Source organism: Syngnathoides biaculeatus, chromosome 5 (assembly GCF_019802595.1).
Source record: "Syngnathoides biaculeatus isolate LvHL_M chromosome 5, ASM1980259v1, whole genome shotgun sequence".
Classification (NCBI taxonomy): Eukaryota; Metazoa; Chordata; class Actinopteri; order Syngnathiformes; family Syngnathidae; genus Syngnathoides; species Syngnathoides biaculeatus.
The window spans coordinates 2463975-2487244 of NC_084644.1; the positions used below are offsets into that span (position 1 = coordinate 2463975).

At 41.1% G+C, this 23270-nt stretch overlaps 1 protein-coding gene across 1 annotated transcript; it reads left to right on the forward strand.

The window, feature by feature from the left end:
- Window positions 1-2229: 2229 nt before the first annotated feature.
- LOC133500934 (doublecortin domain-containing protein 2-like) lies at window positions 2230-22457 on the forward strand. Its single transcript, XM_061820226.1, has 9 exons — window positions 2230-2740; window positions 5942-5996; window positions 8203-8279; window positions 8475-8609; window positions 9067-9216; window positions 9603-9657; window positions 9912-10089; window positions 19004-19071; window positions 20475-22457. The coding sequence occupies exons 1-9, from the start codon at window positions 2454-2456 to the stop codon at window positions 21297-21299; spliced, it is 1830 nt and encodes a 609-aa protein (XP_061676210.1). The 5' UTR covers window positions 2230-2453; the 3' UTR covers window positions 21300-22457.
- The last annotated feature ends 813 nt before the right edge of the window (window positions 22458-23270 follow it).

Here is a 23270-nt window from a genome sequence, read left to right on the forward strand (position 1 = left end):
AACTGTGCTTATCGAATAAAACGCTCATCTGCGAATGGATGGTGTGAAATGTAAATTATGGGCTCAATTATGTAGCTAGGAGTTCATGTATCAACAACAGATTTTATTGTATTCTATTTTACAATAGTTGTGATAAGTTTATTCACAGTATATACAATATGTATGTATACAGTATTTACTTTGTTACTGTGAAGTTGATACAAATTAGCCTTAAGGACCTTGACAACTATTAAATGGATAATCCAAACAAGCGTTTGTCTGACCTAAAACCTGAAGAAAATATGATATGATATTCTTTAAATATTTCAATGATGACTTCTTGTGGTTTAACATTGTGCTGCATTCAATGAACACATTAAAGAGTTCAAAGGTCCTGAAGTGTACCCATGTCTTGTTGTATTTTGTCTTGAGATGATTCCTACTTTGACCTTCACAATGTCATTGTATAAAGTTATATTTTAATTGCGCCAATACACTTATAATGCCACATTTTGTGTGTGTGTGTGTGGGGGGGGGGGGTAGTCTTTTTCTGTACACTACTTCTTCCTAGGTAGCCTTAAACCCTCTTGAGCATTAGGGGCAGCATTAAGTACCCTTCAACATTCTTATGATATTCAGACATTTTAATCTTTTATAATTACTACATGATCATCTTGACAATTTCGATTGAGAAAACTTCATGCATTTCTTTGGTTCTATTAAAATTTTCACCACTGAGTAAAATATTTAGGACTTTACCTTAGAGCTAATGATAACCCACCTTATTTATGTTTTTTTTTTTTTACCATTTCGTGGAAGTTAGAATGTTACGCAAGAATTCGTCAAAACAATTTTAATAGAGGCGCCACGGTGGTGCAGCTGTAAAGCGTTGGCCTCACAGTTCTGAGGACGCGGGTTCAATCCCAGCCCTCCCTGTGTGGAGTTTGCAGGTTCTCCCTTTGCCTGCGTGTGTTTTCTCCAGGTGGGCACTCCAGTTTCCTCAAAAAAACAAACAAACAAACAAAAAAAAAAAAAACAAGCAACATTGATTGGACACTCTAAATTGCCCCAAGGTGTGAGTGCGGCTGTTTGTCTCAATGTGCCCTGCGATTGGCTGGCAACCAGTTCAGGGTGTACCCCACCTCCTGCCCGCACTCCCTGCTACCCTTGTGAGGATAAGAGCCTAAGAAAATGGATGGATGGATTTGAATATAGGTCGAAATGAACCCTCGGTTGTGTTGAATGAATGTTTACAATTTATGAGTTTCATTTTTGGAATTATAATCCTGAATTGCAATGGAATCTCCTACAGTCATCTAATTTATTGGGATTAAGATAATTTTGTTGGCGAAGGGGTTAAAAGTAATGCAGTGTGCGCTGACTATTTAATGCAATGAATTATTCATCGTTAGTTTCATGTCACTCTTACAAGAGCTTCTCCAAAATAATCAGAATTTGAGAACAGTAGAGAATGCTTTTTCATAGTCTGTACTCTGGCACTGCCAAGTGGTTTTAAAGTCAAATTACATGCACGTTATATTTGGCAAAAAAAAAAAAAAAATTAAAAAAAAAGCCACTTCATACGATCGAATTTGAATTTCTTTCGTCCGATTTTATGCACCACATTAAAGCTTTCATATTTCAGATGGCATGACCTAAGTGGTTAAGTCCAAAAAAGGAATACACGCATGACAGGAATGGTCTTATTTCGAGATATGTTTTTGATAAGCCTTATGTGCGAATACGACCATGCTAGAATTTGAAATAATAATAATACGACTTTACTGTATATGAAATGGAAAAACTGATGTTGACAGCTTGCATTCTGTGTTGTTAATGAATGCAACACCTAACGTGGCACTTGACCCCGATGAATTGCACCCCCCACCCCGTCCCTGTTGCTGCACTTTAATTGCGAGTGGACGACAAACATGTTTTTGTCCCGCTTTTGGGATGTCACTAGCAACATGCAGCCAGCCTTCCACTTGGTCTCTTGATGCCTCATTAGCTTTTATTGCAGCGTTGGACTCAAGCTCAACATCGCGTGTGCACCAGCACCACCACCGATGTGGTTCGTTTCCACAGCTTCGCGCAGTGCCGCTGTGGTTTTGGGGAGCGCGTGCTCGCCTAATTAGGACCCTTTTGGTCGTCCGGCTCGAGAGCTGAGTGGCAGCCTGCATGTTGATTGCGTTCCCATAGCAACGCCTCCCCAACAGATGAGCTCCCACGAGGCATTTGCGCGAAGTTGAGGCGCGTTTGGGCTCCGCGGCGGCGCACGCAGCTCGCTCGCTCTCTTGCAGGAAGCGGACATGACTTGCTTTTCTGTTCTTTTTGCATTTTTCAATCATTTGACACCACCGTGTGGCCAAAATGGAATTCTGATGAAGCTTTTCTGATGGCATGTAATTTCTTATCGCGCATCTTTTGCTCCAATCAGACTTGATCGGAAATAAAAGGACTTTTTACGCACAAGGATGGGTTCGGAGAGGCCGAACTTTCTCTCCCAACCGGTGGTGAAGAACATTTTCATGTTCCGCAACGGTGACCCGTACTACGAAGCCCGCAGACTCGTGATTAACCAGAAGAGAGTGAGCAACTTTGAGATTTTGCTGAGGGAGGTGACGGGGGGCATCCAGGCGCCCTTTGGAGCCGTCAGGAACATCTACACCCCAAAGGGGGGACATAAAGTGGACTGCCTGGACAAACTGCAGAGCGGGGAGCACTACGTGGCTGCGGGGAGAGAGAGATTTAAAAAGTTAGAGTAAGTAACAAGTTCTTCAGTTTGGAAATGTTTTGTCACTTATATGACAAAACCTTCATCGCTGCTTTTGTTGAGCACACTGACACGCGTTTGTTTGCAAAGTGCCAAGAGCCAAAAGATCACATTACTCCACAACCATTGTAGCGAAATAACAGATAAAATAAAATGTAGAAATTCTTTATCTTGTCTCAAAATGTGTACCGAGCTAAAAAAAAAAAAAAAAATTCTATAGAAATCTATAGAATTGTATAGAATTTGTACAGAACAACTTGTTCTATAAAACTTTGGCCGTGATTTTCTGTAGAATTTCTACAGAACAAGAAATTCTATAGGACTTGGGTCCTAAAGTTCTATTGTTCTTTAGAAATTCTTTAGAAACGTTCTATTAAAACTTTTTAGCAGGGTAAATTCGTGTGAAATATTCCATGTTTATCTGTCATTAGCCACACCACTTAGAAAACACTTTGAAATGGATCGAAACCAAATGAATGGCGATCTCCGTTTCTCACACGGATTAAAAAAATTGTTTCCATTCGTTGTCTAAGTGGTGTCGGACGGTGACTTGCTAAGTCCAAGCCGAGCTGAGTCACAGCTTTAGGCAAATTAGATCAGGAGAGATGCTTGCATCACTGTGGTCTAAAAATAAGAAAGCTCTTGCTACGGCTAATGAGATTTGTGCAAGAGAAGGTTACTGTGCAGCGGCTCATAATTATTAAGGTATTTTGCTATAAATCATGATTTTTTTTGTCATACCCTTTCAATCAAATTGATTGTGATTGTTTGATGCACTTAGATTTCCAACACCTGTGTGTCATAATTTGAAATCTGACACAAAAGCTTGAGTTGCATGAAAAAAAGGATGCAAACTCTTTGGGATGATGTAAGTTTCTTGGTCATAAAATGTGGCCTGATTCTCCTTTAAGTCACAACAGCGGAGAACCATTTTATCGTTCAAGAGTTTCACAGAATTGCACAAGAACTTGCTCTTATTGGACACACCTTGTAAACATTCACAGCGCTGACTGGAAAAAGAATGTGAGCACTGAGAGGCCACTGATTCCCAACCAGATTGCAGTCGCAGCCTCATGTGCCACACCAGATCATCACGGCCGCTGTGGAAATCATATCATCATCGTCATTGCAAACACGTCTTTGTTCATCGATCTGTTGCTCTAACATTCAAAGGTGCTCGGTACAACCGGTGCTGTCATTCATGCAACAAAATGAGGCTTCCTGTGAGTGTGTGACCTTTGTGTTAAATTATTTCCCATTGAGCAAGTACATTTGGGAGTCAGGATCATCATAATATCAGTATTTCTACTTGTTGTGGCATTTTTGGTCGGTGGTGGTCCGTCGCCTTTCTCTAATTCGAAAGGGCTGCCTTGGATCAATGAAGGATGGGAAACATTGCCTTAGGCTGACGACTTCGCCATCATTTATCCCGAGTTAGCCAAGATGGAGTCGAATCAATGTGATGAGATTGGATGTGTTGGTTATACCTGGCCTGCCCGAAAAGAAAACTCTTGTTGAGTTGCCTGTTGTCAAGAAGCATTGCCACACACCTCACACAAAACGAGAACTGCCATGAAGACTCAGTACCACACAAAAATTATTGCTGCTCTCCTTTGAGAGTGGCCATCCTGTCACGACGTCTGCAACAGTGCAGCACTAAGCGATCGAACACCGAACAATTATCGAATAGAGCTCATCACAAACCTATTCACCCCCCCCAAAAAAAAATTGCCACATGTTTGAAGTTATAAACAAAAACAAAAAAAAAAAACTATGCTATAGCTTTGTTTGCAAAAGAGCACTTGGATGTTCCACATCATGACAGGCAAAATATTATATAAACAGATACAAGCAAATTTTAGTTACTGTATTTCGAAGGAAAACACAATGTTCTATGTGGGGAAAACTGTGAAATATCATTCTATCTATCCTATCATGGCCTATCATGGTTTGGGTTTGCTTTTTTAGCACAGGGCCTGGACGGAACTTAAACTCATCTGTGTGCTGATTGAAGTTTAACAGAAGACGAGTGATAGAAGTGAACACCAAGCCAAAGGATATATTGCTGAAATGCAAGAGGGTTTTTTTTTTCGTCTTTTTTTAATAGATTTTATTCAACTCTGATTTGAAAATACAGGACACATTCAGGTAATGTTCAAACAGGTTTTCTGTGCCATATTTCACATGCCTTTTCCACCTTACATGCCGAGTGTTTACCTGTGTTCAATAAAAAAATGAAAACAATTGTTTTTGTGTTCTACATATAAGGAAAACGTGCTTGTCTGTTGTTGTGACCCTGTTAAAATCATATTTCATGATCAATTTATGCAGACTTTCAGGTAATTCCATTCTAAAGGGTTCACATCTATTTTCTTGCAATTGTATATAAAAATGTATGGGCTTACAAGGATAATAATGTTCAGTTTTGATTGACACTATCAGAGTTACATTAACATCATATTTATTATCGTGTTTGTTGTTTGCAGTGGTGTAGAACTGCACGGCAGTGCACTCCTGAGAGGTAATTATAAGCCACTCAAATAATCATGTAGCCAAAAAATTAGAAAGGCCTCTGTAAAAACAACCACAATAATAAACACATTGTTAAATTAATACCCCTATGACAGCATCCCCAAAATACTGAGCCTTCTGGTTTTTTGTTAAATTTGTAGCAAGGGTATTATTACGTGAATTGTTATCTAATTTAGTGGCCAAAAAAATCACATAAGGACCTTTTGGCAAGTAAGGTTACTGCAATTCCATTTCGAAGTGAACAGATCGATTTGACAATGTTCCACTCACTTCTGATTGAAGTCTTTTGGATTAAAACAAAATGTAATAATTAATTTATAACTTCCATCGTTGTGTGCTCATTTGAGCAACATTGTAAAAAAAAAAAAAAAAACGAATGTTAGAAAAATGCATTTTTGAGTGTCAATGTCATCTGTAATCAATGGGCCGCATTTCTGGGATAATGTATGACATGGGAAATATTAATTCAGAAATCAAATTCTGTAATTTTCCTAATAAGTGATCAATTTGCTGCTACTTAGGCATTCAGTCAAGTCCAGGTTGCGCTCAGTCTTTGTGATATTTTCATCCCCAAATGGTGAAACAAAGCGCTTTAGTTGACAGGAATAAGATGTGAGATGATCACATTAACTCACTGTGTACCTCTCTTGTCTGTAGTTATTCACAGATCAGCTCTAGAAAGCGAAGGCTCTTACAGTCGCTTCCGCTGCAGGTAAGCAAAAAACTTGAAGCTGGTCATATGTTTTTTTGTTGGGTTTATTGAGTTTCAAATGGGATCCTCAGTGGAGCAACACAAGCAGTTCCCTCCTCCATTTGGGAAGACCAGCAACAGCGCCTTTGAATATTTGTGTCAGGCGGATACTTCAACACTGCAGGATTTCAGTCTCCAGTCTATGATCTTGCTCTCCAGTTTCATGTTTGTAATGAAACACAGCATGACGTCCGGTAAAATAAAGTTAAAAAAAAAATGTTAGCAGAGTGTAAAGTCATAGTCAGCCTCCATTTCCTTCTAATTTTGAAACAAAATTGGTCTCCTTCGATTATGGAAATAGGCCTAATCCCAAACACAGTGAAACTATGGTCACCACAAAGACATTATTAACAGGAAAGGAATAATTAAAAATTATTAGTTGTCATAGAAGTGTAAAAATAGGTTATCCACTGTCCACTTAAAAATGACAAAACAGTCACAAATCTATTTTGGCTGAAATTTCCGGTGCATCCTGATTTTCACACGTGTGATGCTTTATGCACGTGTTTGCCAATTTGCCAGAGATCTGTAACTGGTCTGTGACTAGCTAGATGTTCCGGCGCAGCGAGGATGGGCCCTTGGGGATGCACCCCGGTCGAGGGACAACTTAAACTCACGCCGGCTGAGGCAACATCGAACACCCGCTGCAGGCTAGACTGCTGGTCTAATGTGATTTTGGTGAATTTGTTTGGGGTACAGGTAGACATGGACTGTAGGTAAAAAGGAGCTAGGCTCTATTTAATCTGTCAGTGGTTATCACCATCTGAGTCTGTATTTAATCCACTCGCTATTGTTGTCTGTTGCCACACCGGCTAAGAGCAGTAACAATGGTCCACTCGTCCACAGAGAATGGCGCCGTGTCTCTGTTGAGACTGTTGTTGTGCCACACTGAATAGGAAGATTGTTAGCAAAAGAGTCGGCGCTGAACACTCCGATAATGGACCTGCCCGCTCATTATCGTACGGTCAACGAGATGACTGGCGCCGGTCTCATTCGCTCACGATTGCGCCGACCACCGCGCTGGATTTACGGCGTTCATAAAAATCTGGCACTCAGTCTTAAGTTCGGTTCTTGTATTTTAGACCTCTTTAGAGTGATTCAAATACTTGGGGTCAACAATACAGAGCAATGGTGAGTGTGGTAAGGAAGTGAAGAAATGGGTCCAAGCGGGGTGGAACAGTTAGCGGAAGGTGTCTGGTGTTCTATGTGGCAGAAGAGTCTCCGCTAGGATGAAGGGCGGAGTTTATAAAACAGTGGTGAGGCCGGCCATGATGTTCGGATTCAAGACGGTGGCACTGAAAAAACAACAGCTCCAAAGTGCTAGGGTGCAAGCCGCCTATCGTTTAAAGCTGAGGGGGACCAACGTTTTTATTATTTCCTGCAACGTGTTGAGCATGAAATGTAAACGTTCTTTGTGCTCCTGCTTTAGTTTTTCTTTTTGTTTTTCCGCCCCGTCTGCTTGTGAGACATCTTTTGTTCCAGATCCTTGAGCGCTTGTGGTGACTTGATTACCTGTTAAGATTAATGTAGTCAATCTTCTACGCAAGGACCGCAAATCCCCCACCCCCCATTTAACATGGCTGATTGTGTCAATCAGCGGTAAGAACTCTCGACTGTCTGAGTAGGTGGCAGCTGTGTTTCAGATTCTGACAAGTTCTTTGTGTTTAGGGATTATTTTAAAACCTTTGAAATATTCCTTGGTATTCCTGAATCCTGTACCTTGTACTATATAAATTTTAGATTACTATTATCTGCAAAATATGATAATTAGTTATAGGATACGTAAGATTTATTTTTCTGCCCTCCTATTGTACATTATTAAGACATCTGCGTAGGACTCAAATGTATCGTCAGTGTGGGTCGCTTGCTGTTATGGGACCAGCCTTACCTTTTTCAATACAATCCCCAAATGATATTACAGCGGACTTTGTTTTAGGGAGGAGACAACTTCCCTTGCTGTGGGAATTAAAAAAAAAAAAAAATCTCTAGCATAAAAAGACAAAATAAAGGTCTCCATTGCACAAGCTTTGATGTTACTTTTGTTATTTCTGATTGTTTTTTCCGAGTTGGCTCGTTTCTGTCTCCACAGAGCAACTGAATGTTTACTAGTTGTGCATCTAATATTGTTTTGTAACTTGTTTTTTTTTGTGTGTGTGTTTTTCCCCAGGCCAAACCACTTCCCCCAAATCGAATTTCTGTCTCTGCTCGGTTCTTGAAACCGATTAAGGAGCCATGTCCAATATTGTGAGTGCAGGTACCCCTCATGTCACTCCGTTGTTGTGCCACTAAATGTGTCATGGATGCGCCGTTATATAATATATATGCAGACAGGATGGAAAATAATTGGTCTATTGCTATCTCAATCTGCGTATAGATGCACGTGAATTCTTGAGTAAACGGTTCTGCAGCACGCTCATACTTGTGTGTTTTTGTGTTCAGTGTGGTGGCAAACGGGGACGCTCTGAACCCAGCAATAAGGCTGCTCATCCACCAGAGGTTGCTGTGCCAGTTTGAGAGGATCCTCGAGATGATCACAGACAAAATGGGTTTGAGAGTCCTCGGCGGCGTGAGAAGGTATCGTGATGAGTGCTTTGTTTGCGTTGTATCTACGTTGCGTGACTGACGCTGCGTGCCCTGGGCTAAGGAACCATTTGCAGAAAGTCTTGGGATGCATCTTTGTATCAGTTTGTTCATTCCAGGAGGGCAGGATAGTGGAGATTTGCACGTCTTCCTTCCAGTTCTGAAGTAGTTAAGTGTAAATTGTTGTCTTTCCATTTGTGCTCGAACTAGGACGACTTTGTCCAAGCGTACAAAACGGATGATTTGGGTGAGTGTAGTGAGGAAGAATTCAACACTGTTGTGATAAGTTAGAAGCGATGAACCAGTCCTTGCCTCTGGTCTCCCACTGGTGACCTCTGAACTCACAAGTATTCTTACGAATGAGTGTAGAGAAAGTGTCATATTTGGAATCTTGCAATTGTTTCAAAAGCTGAATCCATTGGACTGGCCTGGTTCCGTGTTTTTGTGGCAGTCTTTACACTTATGAAGGCCAGCAGGTGACCGACGGCACTCAGCTGGAGAGCGGCCAGCTTTACGTGGCCGTGGGCAGGGAGAGATTTAAGAAGCTCTCCTACACCGACCTGCTGTTCAGCAAACCTCGAGGGGCACGGCGGGTCAACGGGTAAACGCCACACTCAATGATACAATATTTTGTGAGGAGAGCATCTTTTTGCGCCAACAGTTGTCCAATCCTTATGCAAGCAGAATTCTTAAAAGATACAAATGATACAGTGCATGATTGTTTTCTTTAATTGTGTTAAAAATCATGCTGCTATTATATGTTAGAATAATATATGCAATACCTGTATTTTGGAAATACTTGTGAATTGCTCTGCTTTGGTTTGTAGTGCAATTTGGCCGCTCCACCACTATTTAAATCACATTTAAAATCCCATAATTGTAACTGGGGATAAAGATACTATTACGACAACTACAACTACTACCACTACCAGTCATGGTACCACTTTTAACACTAATACTGATGATGATTGATTTGTTTGTTTCAAGGATGAAAATGGGCACTCTGCCACCAATCAACAGATCTCCAAAGCAAAATGGAAATGTAAGAGTGATGTGCTTTTTGTTACAATAATTTCATCTCATTACTGAACCTGAATTTTGGACACATTTTGGGGAAAAAAACAAAAACAAATATGACGGTTAAGATGGAATGTGTGGTTACCTTAACCTTTTTTCAAGTTAATCTGACACTACATAAACAATTTAATTTTAATATGGTTGCATGTTTTTCAGCAATCTCATTTTCACTGTCCAGCTCCTGACAGACGATGTAATCCTGACCTAATCTCCCTCCAGAGAAAGTCGCTGGTCCGAAGCACTGAGAGTGGGGACGGCGAGTCAAAGGCCTCGCCTCCAAACCACAACGGCGGCCAGAGGGAGCCCCTGTCCTCCGTCGTCAGGGAGATTTCTCAAGCCAGACTCCTCTCTCTTCGGTTGAAGAGAAGTGGACAGAGCATGACCCTCTGTGACAATGGTAAGACACATTCATATTGTTGCATATCTTGATCTTTAAATGATCTGTGGAAAGGCTATCCAACACATGACCGTTCACAGTCAAATTCACCCGTAAGGACAACTTAGAGTCGTCAATACACCGAACATGCATATTTTGGGAAATGCCCGTCTGATATCAAAAAATGTTGGGTGGTACTGATGGCACAGAAGCTATTTTTTACTTTAATATAGATCAGGGGTTGGGAACCTTTTAGGCTGAGAGAGCCATAAATGCCAAATATTTTAAAAATGTCATTTGAAAAGAGCCACGCAATATTTTAAAAACTAAATACAAGTGTATTTGCGTATTTATGTAAGACCAACACTTTTTGAGTACAATAAGTACAAAATTCTTTCAAAGAACATTGTTATGATGTTGCTAACCAATGATGACATAAGTACTTCTTACCATTAATGCGACTTCTGGTGCTGCCCGGTTTTGCTGATGGCTTTGTACTCTGTTTCATATGTCGTCAGCCGTAAGCTGCACGCAGGCGTTGAGACTTTCATCCGTTCATCGTGAACATAATTCACTTTCATTTGCCATCATGATGGTGAACAGTTCTTGCTGACAAAGCATGTATTTTATCCGTTTGATTGTCTTTACGCGAAGTTCTCAAGCACAAATGCTTTGGCGTACTCCCCGTCTGTGAATGGTTTTCCATTTCTCACAATTGCTAAACCACCAGCGACGAGGACCTGCTCCGGCCAGACCCGATATTCAAAGGGACTTCAAGGCTATGTTTAGAGTTCCTTCTTGGGTTCTCCCCCGCTAGCCCCGGTGGCGTAGGCTGATCACAGCACCCCTTCTTCTTCGATATCTATCACCCCGTCATCCTTTTGCTCCCAACATTCTCTTGTCATCTTCTTCTACTTCTTCTTCTCTTCGGAGAACTACGGAGCCTCCCTCATGCGAGTCTAGTGCTTCTGAGGACCATTCTCAGGCACCTCGAGTGACACGACAACAGCGCCAGCAACGTTATCGGAATTCCATTCAACTTGTTGGGATCCAGCTGCTGACAAGCTTGGACTCTGGGCAGTAGCTCTTGACATGCTTTCTTCCTGTTGTCCCCCACAGGATATTTTCATCCATACACAGTAAGGCGTGTGTTGAAGTGGCGCTTTATGTTTGAGCATTTCATCACTGCAATTTTGTCTTGACACAGTAGAAACAGAGAACTTTCTTTCCCCACAAAGGCTGTCCTGTTTGCCAAAAAATGCAGTTCTCATCTTTTTTTTTTCTTTGAGCAATCGTTGCCAGAAGTGCCTGTGCACATGACTGCCACAGCCAACTACGACGACCCCACTAGAATAAACTGACAATGCCTCATATGCGTTGCTAACGCGACAGAAATGACAGGCACATTATGTCGTTACGAGGGCTCTGTGTGGCATATGGAACCATCAAAAGAGCCAGATATGGCTCGCGAGCCATAGGTTCCCGACCCCTGATATAGATGGATGAAGGATCCAGGAAAAAAGGAGCAAAAGAGCAGGTGATTGAGCACCAGCTATCGCCTATGTGTGCCTATGCCTACACTAGTAATGTAGTTTTCCTATGCCACAGTCAGCCGACTCGTGTGCAGAAATGTCAGTCATGTCACAGAAATGTCCTCCTAGTCGCATACAGCAAGATGTTTGTGCATTTATTCAATATTCTTGCCATCTTGTTTCAGCCCCCACCAGCATTACCAAAAGTGCCACTTGTAATGAACAATAAATGATCTCGCTACTAAGGACAAAGCCGGATAGAAACTCTCAAACGGCTTTCCGCTGCTCACGCGTCTTGTGGAGCTTGCAATGACATCATTGCACCCTTGCAGTCTTACGCAACCTGCTGCCTTGGCAAACGGCCGCTAAGAGGAGCAGTTGCTCCGCGGCAGACGCCGGCAGTAGGCAACGATGACATGAAGCACTTTTACAAGAAACACGACGTCACCTTCACTCTGCTCTCATACCGTAAATGTGCCCGCAATTTACCGTTCAAGTACACTCATTGCAAATTTACAGCCAAGGGGACTCGACAGGCTTTGGCTGACCTCGGCGTGACCTCCGTTACCGCAGGAGTCACAATAACATCACCTTGCGGCTCGTCATAGATTCTTGCTTGTTTTGTTCTTTCATCAGGCTTTTGTCATTTGAACAAATCAGTGTGTGCGCATGACAGGTTTTGTAAAGAATTTCTGCATTTGTAACAATCCAAGCTCCTGAAAAACCTTTAAATGTGCCTCCCCCCAAAATCGTCTTTGTGCCTTCAATCGTTAGACCTGCCATAAAGTAAATCTAGATGACATTGTTTCATTTCCCCTTGTGTGACCTTGACCACAGATTACATTGGGAGACAAAAATCTCAGGGAACAAGACCAGACAATAGACACAATCTTTTGAATCATTTACAAATGGTATTTTTTTTCTTTACCCTTCACTCTTTTGACCTAAAGCAACAGCTAAATTAAATAATCCCCCCCCCCTGCCCTCATGCTGTCATTGCACATTGCAAGTGATGCTATATATATCCAGCAAATAATACACATACAAGAAACATGTTAGATTGCTGAAAAAAAAGGGGGGAAAAAGCTATTGTTCAGTATATATTGTGTCCACTTTTCTGGTTCAGGTGTAGTTGTTATATTCAACCTTTCCTGAATATTCCGACTTAAAAAAAAAAACAAAAAACGACAGAACACGAGACGAGAACGTGAGAAATTTAAAAAAAAAAGGTTGTTATACTGTACATGGCTTGCTGGATAGCAAGAGTGGAGATTGTAAAATAGGAATCGGAGAATTAATAAGAAATAAGCAACTCGGAAACTCGCGTGATTTGACAGAGAGGTCACTTTTTGTGCGTGATGCCATTATTCACTGTCTGTCATCCGGTGGGAATTTGGCAAAGAAAAAAAAAAATGCAGAAAGCTTGCGACTTTTCCGCTTCATTAGAGTGAACACAGATGCAAGTGACAGTGAACACGAGGAAAAGGCTGGCACGAGTGCAACAAGTCATGCAGCAAAGGTCATGGAGTACGTCTCTCTCTCTCTCTCTCTCTCTCTCTCTCTCTCTCTCTCTCTCTCTCTCACGCTCTCTCTTTCGCTCTCGGTCTCCGTCTTGGAGGCAACCAAACTGCCGATCCTATTATGCCATCAAGAGAAATGCAGTCTTGATGTTTTTTGGTTTATTTTTCTTCTCTAAAATGTGAACATTTATTGAAGATGACAGCCGAATAAGTGAAGAGAAAGATTACCACGAGTGAGGGCACATGAATTGTTATTAAAGGGTTAAGGGACTCAGATATGGAGGAGGGAATATAAGAAAAGAGGGTACATGTACAATGATTTAAAAAAAATGCATGTTCATGTTGAAAGCTCGGAGAAGGGAAGATATTTCGATTATTGCCCATTATTTGGTTCAGCCCTCAATTTGGCATCGTCAAAGCGGATGTGAACGTGCCTCTGCTCCATGCCGGCACCAAATTGCTGCTCTGCAGATCAATAGAAGAACATGTTACTGAAATCCGCAAATGTGGACATGATGAAGGATAGGCAAGCAAGACGAGCTGGCCGTCCACTGCTCAGTGGACTGGAAAAAGAACGTTTGTTCCCCCGCCCTCAGGTCAGCTGCACTCGCAATCACACCGACGGGGCAATTTAGAGTGTCCAATAAATGTTGCATGTTTTTTGGGGTGTGGGAGGAAACTGGAGTGCCCGGAGAAAACCGAACGCAGGCGCAGGGAGAATATGCAAACTCCACATAGGCGGGGCCTGTGTGACGGTCTGAGCGCTCCCCCCTGCTGAAAAGTCTCCTTGTGAAGAATGCGCATGCGTTACTAACAGGGGAACTCTGGGTACGTAGCAGACGCTTACTGGGAAATCCCCCGGTCTCACAGTTCCCCTTCTTCTCCATAGAGGGAGCTAATACTTTACTTTACATCCTAACCCTAACCTTAAAACAAAAGTTGATAAAAAGATATGCACATATATCTACTTTCGCTGTGTTCGTCTTTCTGAGGTGTCCACAGCGAACATGAACACTCGGCGACAACTTGTCAAATGGCAAAGGTTGAAGCATGGTAGGGGATGTTTCAGACTGGCCAGAAGTTTACAAAATATACACGCATGCACATTAATCACAAGGAGACTTTTCAGCACCGGGAGCGGTCAGACCGTCACACCGGAATTGAACCCGGGTCCTCAGAACTGTGAGGTCAACGCTTTCCGTGCCACCCATTCAGTTAATGTTTCCACAATATTGTTGTTGTTTTGGGGTGGCTCATAACTCATAAATACTAACTAATAAATGCATAACACCTCAAAACTGCATAATAGTGAACATATGAGTACTTTGCGAATCAAGAAGGTGAGCTGCTTGAGACCCAGTAACTCATAGTCCAAGGTCTTCTTTGCAGCAGAATCTTTTTTTTTTTCTTCTTCTTCTTTTTCCTTTTCTCTTTTACAATATTACAGCGCCTTTGTGTCAGACCTTTTGGAGCTAGTGGAAGTGTAGAGTGATTTTTCCAATAGAGCCAGGTACATCAGGGCCAGCATTGAAGCCTTAAGGGTATTCACTCGCACAAAAACATCATGTTCTGAAAAGCCAGCTGCCTCCTTTTCATGTTCGAGGCTCCCTCTTTTAATACAGCAGGAACAAATTCAATTTACCGAATGTCACATGACAGTGCCCCATTATGTCCACTTATGTTATTTCCCTTTGCCAGTCAAGGACAGATATCAAAGTTTGAAGGTGAAATTAAGGCCGTGCCCGCAGCCAAGCATTACAGTATTTTCAAAACCTTAAAAACACGTAGCGGACTGTTGTCCACATGGAAACTTGAAAAGAGACACGAGGCGTCATGAAAAGCGACGAATTATTACTGTTTTGGTTTGATTTTACTTTTTTTTTTTTTTTTTCCCCAAGAGGCATTATATCATAGGATGAAAGTCACAATTTTTTTTTAAGTTGAAACCGACAGAAGCTCGTTTTCCTCAATTTGCATTTTTATAAATGTTAAGTTTTTCTAAAAATGTATTTTCCCACCTGTTGCATTGGCACATACCTGACTGCCTGTGAATGCACCGTTCAACCATGTAACAGAAACAAACAAAAACAGTAAAATGCCAGACTGACTGTTTTGAAAGTCAATCCATTTAAATTCTCATGTAAAATCTCATTTTTCTTTAGCAGTTTATTTTAGACTTGTGACAAAAACAGCGTGCGTGCGCCTGTACAAGTTCTCCAGGCAGATCAAGACAGTACCTCTGGTGTTACATCGAAGGCGATGCTGCCAGGGGGAATGATCCATGTTAGCATATGTGTATCTATAATGCCTGTCAGAGCAAGAGAGCATTGGGGGACAGGAGGCTTGTTGTAGTGGAGTCAAAAAGAGGCTCAGAAGCTAAAGGATGAGGGACGGCAACATCAAAATGACTTTTTTTTTTTTTTTCTCCTGTTGCACAGATCATTTGAAGGGATTTTTGTGTACTGTGTGCGCACGCTTTTCACATTTCTGGAAAAAATGGCCGCGGTTCCGTATCGCCTCCTTTATTCGGGGCCTCTCATCTCCCCTTTTTACTGCAGCAGGAAAAGGTTCTTTATGACCCTTTGATGCAGGATTAGAGGATTAAAGTGCAGTGTGGTAGCACTAATCTGGCACATTTATCTCTTAACAAGTGTTTCAGCAGCGACGTATACGGGCGCTAACTGTGACGTGCAGAGTGTAGCATCTGACACTTCCACGGGCGCACTTTTTTGCTCATGTCTGTCATTTTAAATCCAAGCTGCTTTGCACAGCTCACAGAGACACATCGAATTCACAAGCTATCAGCGCGGAATGTTCAAACGGATTTTTATGTATAAACTAAAGGGCGAAATATTGCAAATGTTTATGTCACATCATACATTGCACAGCGCTTAATTCTGGAGTGGAATGGTAAAGGCTCATAAGAGGTGTGTCAGAAAAGTTTTGGGACTGCTATCACAAAAGATACTTTCCTAAATCCAAGATCCAAAACGATGTTTCCCTTTCAACTTGGGTTAGATGGTCGACAAAGACATCCCGCAGCATTTGGTTAATTCAGTGCGTGAGAAGAGGTGAGGTGAGAGTTAGGGCATGACAACTCATACGGCTGTGACCTCAACCTCTTTCCCGACATCGAAATGGCTTAGAGGACGGACCTCTGAGGGATCCCCGAAGAATCCTTCCAGGAGCGCATGCAGGCCTGGCAGAGGAGGCTGGGAAAGCGTAGAAGATGCTTGGGGTTTTTCTTCAAAGGGAACAACTTGGAAATTAAAGTGGGGATTCCAAATATTTTGTGGCACACCTCGTATGCATGTGCGTAAAAAGAAAACTAAATTTCTACCAGGCAATCTTTGTTGCGTTATATAAAAATCACTCAGAGGAGACTTCACCAGGTAAAATTTCATATCATATCCAATTGAAGTGCTGCATCAAAAACTCAGATGCTCAGTTTTAAGTGACACTGTCTTAGAAGTACTAACATAAATAAATGTTCACCCCACCTAGTGGGGCTCGACCAAGGCTAAAAGATGAGAATGAGGTGGAGCCTAGACGAAAAACGCATGGGCAAAAAAATTTTAAAACACTTTTTCGAAACAATTTACCCAACGCACGTGTTTTAGGAAGACTGGAGGAAGCTACAGTATGTTACAAAAAAAAAAAAAATGGTGTTAAGAATGGAGCCATGTTGCATCCCCTAACAACATGTCCGCAAAAAGCAAGATGTTATGCAACAACAAAGACACACAGTCATACCTTTCAGCATCACATGATCGTACTTGGTAGAACAATTAAACTTTGAGTTAGGTGTAATGGCTTTATTTTGTATTATCTTGTGATTATTACGTCTTTATTATAATTCTAATTTATTTTAATATTGTTGGTATTTTTGTGCAAAACAAGTCAATGCTAATATGATTGAATTTAACTAATGATCGACAGAACGATAGAGAGTAAACATTAATCCCATATTACGTGATATGCTGCAGGTGCTCATATTTTTATGTATTTATTCCTATGAAGTATTGCTCATGCAATAACATTCACCAAGCCTTAGGTGTCTGTGAGAGCGACTATAACAGATGGCGCGGCCAATCCATCAGAAAATGTGTCCAGCAGATGGATTTTTTTGTTTTGTTTTGTTTTTTTTCTCAACGTGTCAAATTGATATAAACAAGTTAAGGGTCTCTTGTGGTTTCGGGCGATACTCTTCATGAAATGTTTTAGCAGGACTTTGGTCAGTGAAAGGAGCCCCACTTGCTGAGTGGCGACGTTTCTTAGTCGCCATTCAGAGCAGGCGCTTGTGTTGTTTTACACGTTGCCATAACTCAGCTACGTGCTTGCTGGAGGAATCCAACTGGGCATAAATGAGAAATATACTTTGCGCCGTGTGATGATGTGCCTGTGGAATGATTTAGGTTCATTAATTGCTACATCAAGATGTCAGTGTAGTAACTGTGCGCCTACAGTGATAAATGGACAATTGCCCCCCCCCCACCCCACCCCCCACCATACAATTGCATCACCGCTCGTGAAGGATGGATAAAATAAAGTCGGACATAAAGCATATGGGGATTCATTTCAACAAACATGAATGACTCCATTTTCCCTTCCCAGTCTTTTGCAGTTTCTTGCTGCTTGGAAAATTCCCTCACATGATGTGTTTCCAAGCACGTGCGTGATGACCTCAGACCTTTGATGCAAATAAAAGCTGAATTTTCTGTATTTTGAATATATTGCACTGGTAACAAACATTTTCTTTTCAGGATTTCTTGAAATAAGAAAATCAGTGTGTTGCTGCTGTTGTGTTGCAGTGGGGTGTCTTTATTCAGTCTGGACTTTAAGTGGCACAGACAGGAAATATTTGACAGCTGCTCGCACTGGGGGACTTCTTTTTTTTTTTATGTTGCACATTAGGACGCGATAAGAGCTTTATTAAGAAAAAGGGCTCTTCATTAAGAAGATTGGCATTAAGGGATCGGGGACATCAACACACACACACACACACACACCACACACACACACACACCACACACACACACACATTATCAGTAGTAACAAGAGTGAAAGGAAGCAGAATCTTCAAATTAAACCAATTTTGTCAAATTATTTATTTAAATTTCCTATAAGAAGGGCATTGTCTTAATTGGGCCAGGAAAAAAAAAAAAAAAAGGTTTACAACCAAAGCAAGTCGTTTGCTTTAACATGAAGGAAAATGTCTTTTTTGTATAACCATACACAAAGTGGGAGCTAAACGATGGCCTTAAAGAAAAAGTTGACATTATATATTAGTATGTGTGAGTTGAAACATTTAGTGAATTCAACCATGACAACGGTCAAGTGACATTTTCACTTTTCATTGGCCTTCGACCTTCAACTCGCACATTGTGAGCTTTTGAAGATGCTCACGACTCTCTCTGGAAAGATTCTATTGTCTGGACAAGTTGTTTACTCGCATGTACACAAGCAGTGTTTTCCTCACGCCCACCAGGTGTCCCTCTTGTGCTGTGTTTGCGCTAACCTTAAAGTTTCTGATTTGAACAAGTCAATGCACCGGGAAAGATTTGGCGGTTGATGATGTGCAGGATTGATTGAACCTTCAAATGGACTGAAGAACATGGGCAACGCGGTCTAAAATGTCGTCATGGACAACAGCGATTGGACTGCAAAACGGCTTGTGAGGTTTTATTAAGTGACCCTTTGCTTGCAGTTTGGAAAATTAGCACTGCTTGGATTCATTGTAATGTTGAAATAATAATGATCCGTTTCTTACTTTTTGTTGTTTGATTTTGATATAGCGAAGAAGATTATAATATATAGAGATGAAGTTGTTGGCTCAAATGTTAACATCTGAGTTTTTTTCCCCTCTCACCTTTTTCTTCCCAGATGATGTAGATTCCAAAACTGATGATGGAAATGCTGATGTTAAATCTCCAAACCAGTCAACTGAAGAGGTACAGTTTTGACCGGAGTACGGTGATCCTTTGATACCACCATGCCACTGAGCAGCCATCAGATGATGTCTAAGGTTTTGAAAATGGCTAAAGTAGATGGCTATTTAGTCACACTGGACTAGTATCCTAGTACAATTCAAGTCCTACATGGAAGAACGGAGTTACTCTGTAACCATTGGAAGTGCTCAATCTCAACAAATGGCAATGACCTTTGGGGGTCCCTCATGGGTCAGTTCTTAGCTCCCTCTTGTCTGGCCTGTATATGCTACCCTTGGGTCAAATTCTTCAGAACTTTGATTTTGACTATAATAGCAATACAGATGACACAAAGTTATATTAAGCAGTATCTCCAGATGACTACAATTCAATCGAGGTGTTGTGGCACAGTCTAAAGCAGATAAGTAACTGGATGAGCCAAGATTTTCTTCAACTAAATCACAACAAAACTGAGACAATTGTTTTTGGACAATAAAGAAAAGATGACAGCCGTTGGGAAATACTTGAACTTGCTGTTTTTATAAATCAAAGACAAAGTCCGAAACCATGGTGTTCTGAAAAATTCTGGCCCGACTTTCAACAGTCATATCAAATCAATGACAAAAACTGCCCTTTACTATCTGAAGAACATATCAAGTCACTAGCTGGTTAAACAGCCCAGGAAAAGCTCATCCATGCTTTTATCGCAAGTTGACTTGACTACTGTAATGGTCTTCTGACTGGACTCCCCCAAAAGAGCATTAAGCAGGGGCAGCTCATTCAGAATGCTGCAGCCCGGGTTCTGACCAGAACAAAGAGTTCTAAAGTCCTAAAGTCTTTAGTCAGACTGGCTTCCAGTCAGCTTTAGAATAGATTTTAAATTTATAAAGCTGTTTGATAATTATTTAGGTGCTGAATACATGAAAGAAACTCTCATGGAATTTAAACGCAGTTGGGCTCTGAGATTGATTGACTCAAGTCAAATAGTGGCGCGCAGAATCTAAAGCAAACACGGTGAATCAGCCTTTAGCCATTATGCTGCACACAAATGGAATAAGTTGCCAACAGAAGTGACGTCAGCCCCAATTGTGAATTTTTTTGAATCCGGCTTCTTTTCTTCTCATGCTTTTTGGAGTATTTCCATTTTGAAATGATTTTTCTTGAACTGCATGCTGTTTTAATTGTACTTTTATTTTGATGTTTTTCCACTTTTTTATCCATTTTTTCTGTTTTATATGGTTTTCTTTCCTCGTATTTAAATGCCTTTTTAAATGTGCATTCCGTTACCTTGTGTGTGATATGTGCAATACAAAGAAATTTGCTTTGTTTTGCTTTACTGAATATTTAATAGTACAGTATTTGTTAGTAAATCATACATAATGCCCAGTTGACTTAAAAGAGACAAACCATTTCTGTTCTGTTGCCAGGACCTTCCTTCATATGATACCAAATCATCAGAGGAGAATGGCGAAAAGGCTGAGGAGAAGGACGAAAACACAACCGAAAATGACACTTCAGTCAGCCAAGAAGAAAAAACAGATAGGGAGACACAGAGTGGCACAAAAGGAGGTGCAGAAGAGGAAAATGAAGCGGCAAAGAATGAAGATGAGTGTGAAGCAACAGCAAAGTCTGATGAGCAGGCAGAGGAGATAAAAGAAGTGAAAGACGAACTCGAGGATGAAAGTAAGGCGGCCTCAGATGAGAATAGAGTGATGTCAGATGAGAGTGAGGAGAAGAAGGTTGCAGATGAGAGTGAGGCAGCAGCAAACGAGGACACGACTTCATATGGACAGAAGGAGAACCCCGATGAGTGTGAGGAGGAAGTCGCTAATGAAAGTAAAGACGAGGTTCCCGATGGCAGCAGCAACGGGCTCGCAGATAACGTTCCGTCCGAGAGGGAGGATGACGGTGAGAGCAAGGATCAGGAGACCAACGAGAGGAAGGAGGAAGTGGGAGATGAGGTTGCCAGTGAGAGTAAGAATGAGCATGTCGCCGAGTGTACAAGTGAGAGGACGGATGAAGGTGCCAATGAGAAAAAGGACGAGGTTGCCAATGGGTGCAGGGAGGAACTTCATGACAAGGGTCCAGACGAGAGCAACCAAGAGGTTTCAAATGAGAGTAGGGAGGAGAATCCAGCTCAGAATAATTCAGTTACATCTTCTGCAGGTGACCACGAAACTGGGCAGTCACATAACATAAATGGAGATGCCGAGGAAGAGCACGCTGGTAATGAACAGAAAGAAAGCCAGTGATCAAGTAAGGATTTAATTAGATAGGTAGACCAGAGAAAGGATGATAGGAGGACCAACATTTTGGGAACAGAGCTGCAGACCAAATCGAAATCTCAAGATTCCACATCATGGAGAGATAAAAGTGCATGAATCTTTGGGATTGACATAAAACCAGTCAGGAAAAGCAGGACAAGTAACAAAAGACAGGTTAGTTGGATGAAAGGATTCAACATTTTACAAGAATATTAACAATAAACAAAAAAAACAAAACAAAAAATCACAAGGTCTTGGAGTAGTGTATGTAATGTATTCTCTTTCAAACCATAAAACCAGCTTGTCTATTTTTGGCCCAATGTGATTCTGTGAACAACGACTGTAAAAATTAACGCTCGGTTGGATTTTTAACCTGTTTGCCACAGTGGACTGCATTGGGTCAGTCACCAACTGTTACTTCCCCTGGAGAACGACTACAACAAAAGCTCTGGGATAGAGCTTCAAGAGAGTGAAAAGAGCATTTAAGGTTTTGAGACCCAACAAATTCAAGGTTTGAAGTGATTTCCAAATGATGAAAAGCTCCACTGCTTACATTTGTGCCACCGTCGTTTTCCAGACTGAGCAGTGAGACTCCCGAGTGCCTTGGTTTGTGTTTTTGTGTACATTGTACAGTACGTGATTTGGTTTTGTATTTTGTTCTTGTCTTGCTGGTTAGGCTTTTGCTCCCCCTGTTCTGGTTAGCCCCATTCCTTGTGGCTACCAATCGGCTCTTCCGGCCACTTGTGTCTTGTTCAGGGGTGCCTCGTTGTCTGCTTGCTCAGCTTGTACTTTAATTGGCTGGTTTCTTTCCGTCTGTGTCTGTTCATTGATGTGGTGAGAAGAGTACGTTGTGCTGTTTCCTTTTTATTCCCCAAATAATCTTGCTTTTTTTTTTTTTTTTTGTTACTTTGAGCATTGTTTTTCTAGACTTTGGTGATTTGTGTTATTATTTTATTGGATTCCCTGCTTGGCTTATTTTTTTCATTTTAGAAATTAAAATGTTTTTTTTCCCCCTGCAGTTTTTTGCCTCAACCATGGAAATCTTCATTTGTGACATGAGTGCATTCAAATGAGGAAAGAGTTTTCACATTTGGACATCGTTGTAGTGGTTTTACAAGTACATTTTGGCAAATATGTTTTTTTAAACTTTTTTTGTTTTATTTCTACAGATCCCCTCAGGGACATTGAAAAAAATAAAACAACTAACTGGTTCCTCATTACAATGAGAGTGTCAAAAACGGCTACCTGTGGGTCGCAGCTTATTTACCTGCTAGTGGCAGCTTCCTGCATTCAGGTAGCCGTAGCTTATTTACCTGCTAGTGGTAGCTACCTGAATAAGAAATAAGTCTTTTATACATTCACACATGCAATTGACTAGTTACTCATTACAATGAGAAAGTTTCTCATTACAATAAGAACCCAGTTAGTTTTTTTTTTTTTTTTTTTTCCAATGTCCCTTTCGGGGCTCAGTGGATTTCTACCCTTTTCACCACTGTTTATGTACAAACAGTTTTCACCTATCATGAAGTTTTGTCTTTAATGTTTAACCTCATCATCATCATGATGTGAGTAATGGAATGAATGTACTGCTGAATTTGCATTTTACAATGTGTTACATCAAGCAAATTTGCATATATAATTTTTCTTTCTCGTTATTGTAACTTGAGGAAAGATGCAGAAATGGCAAGCACATTCTTTGTTTCCTTATCAGACTCCCCAACCTCCGCCAAATGCACTTAATTACCTTCATTGTGTAATTAAATTTGCTTTCTTACTCCCATTCCATTAATTATTATTATATGATACGGAGGAAACTATATATTTTCAATGCATGGGTGCCTTGAAATCCAAAGAAACATCGCTGACAGGCATCTAATGAAATACAATTGTATTATTAGATCGTATGAGCGTGATGGGTGTACTTTCGCTCATCGGCAAGTTTTCTTTAGTTGGCATCCA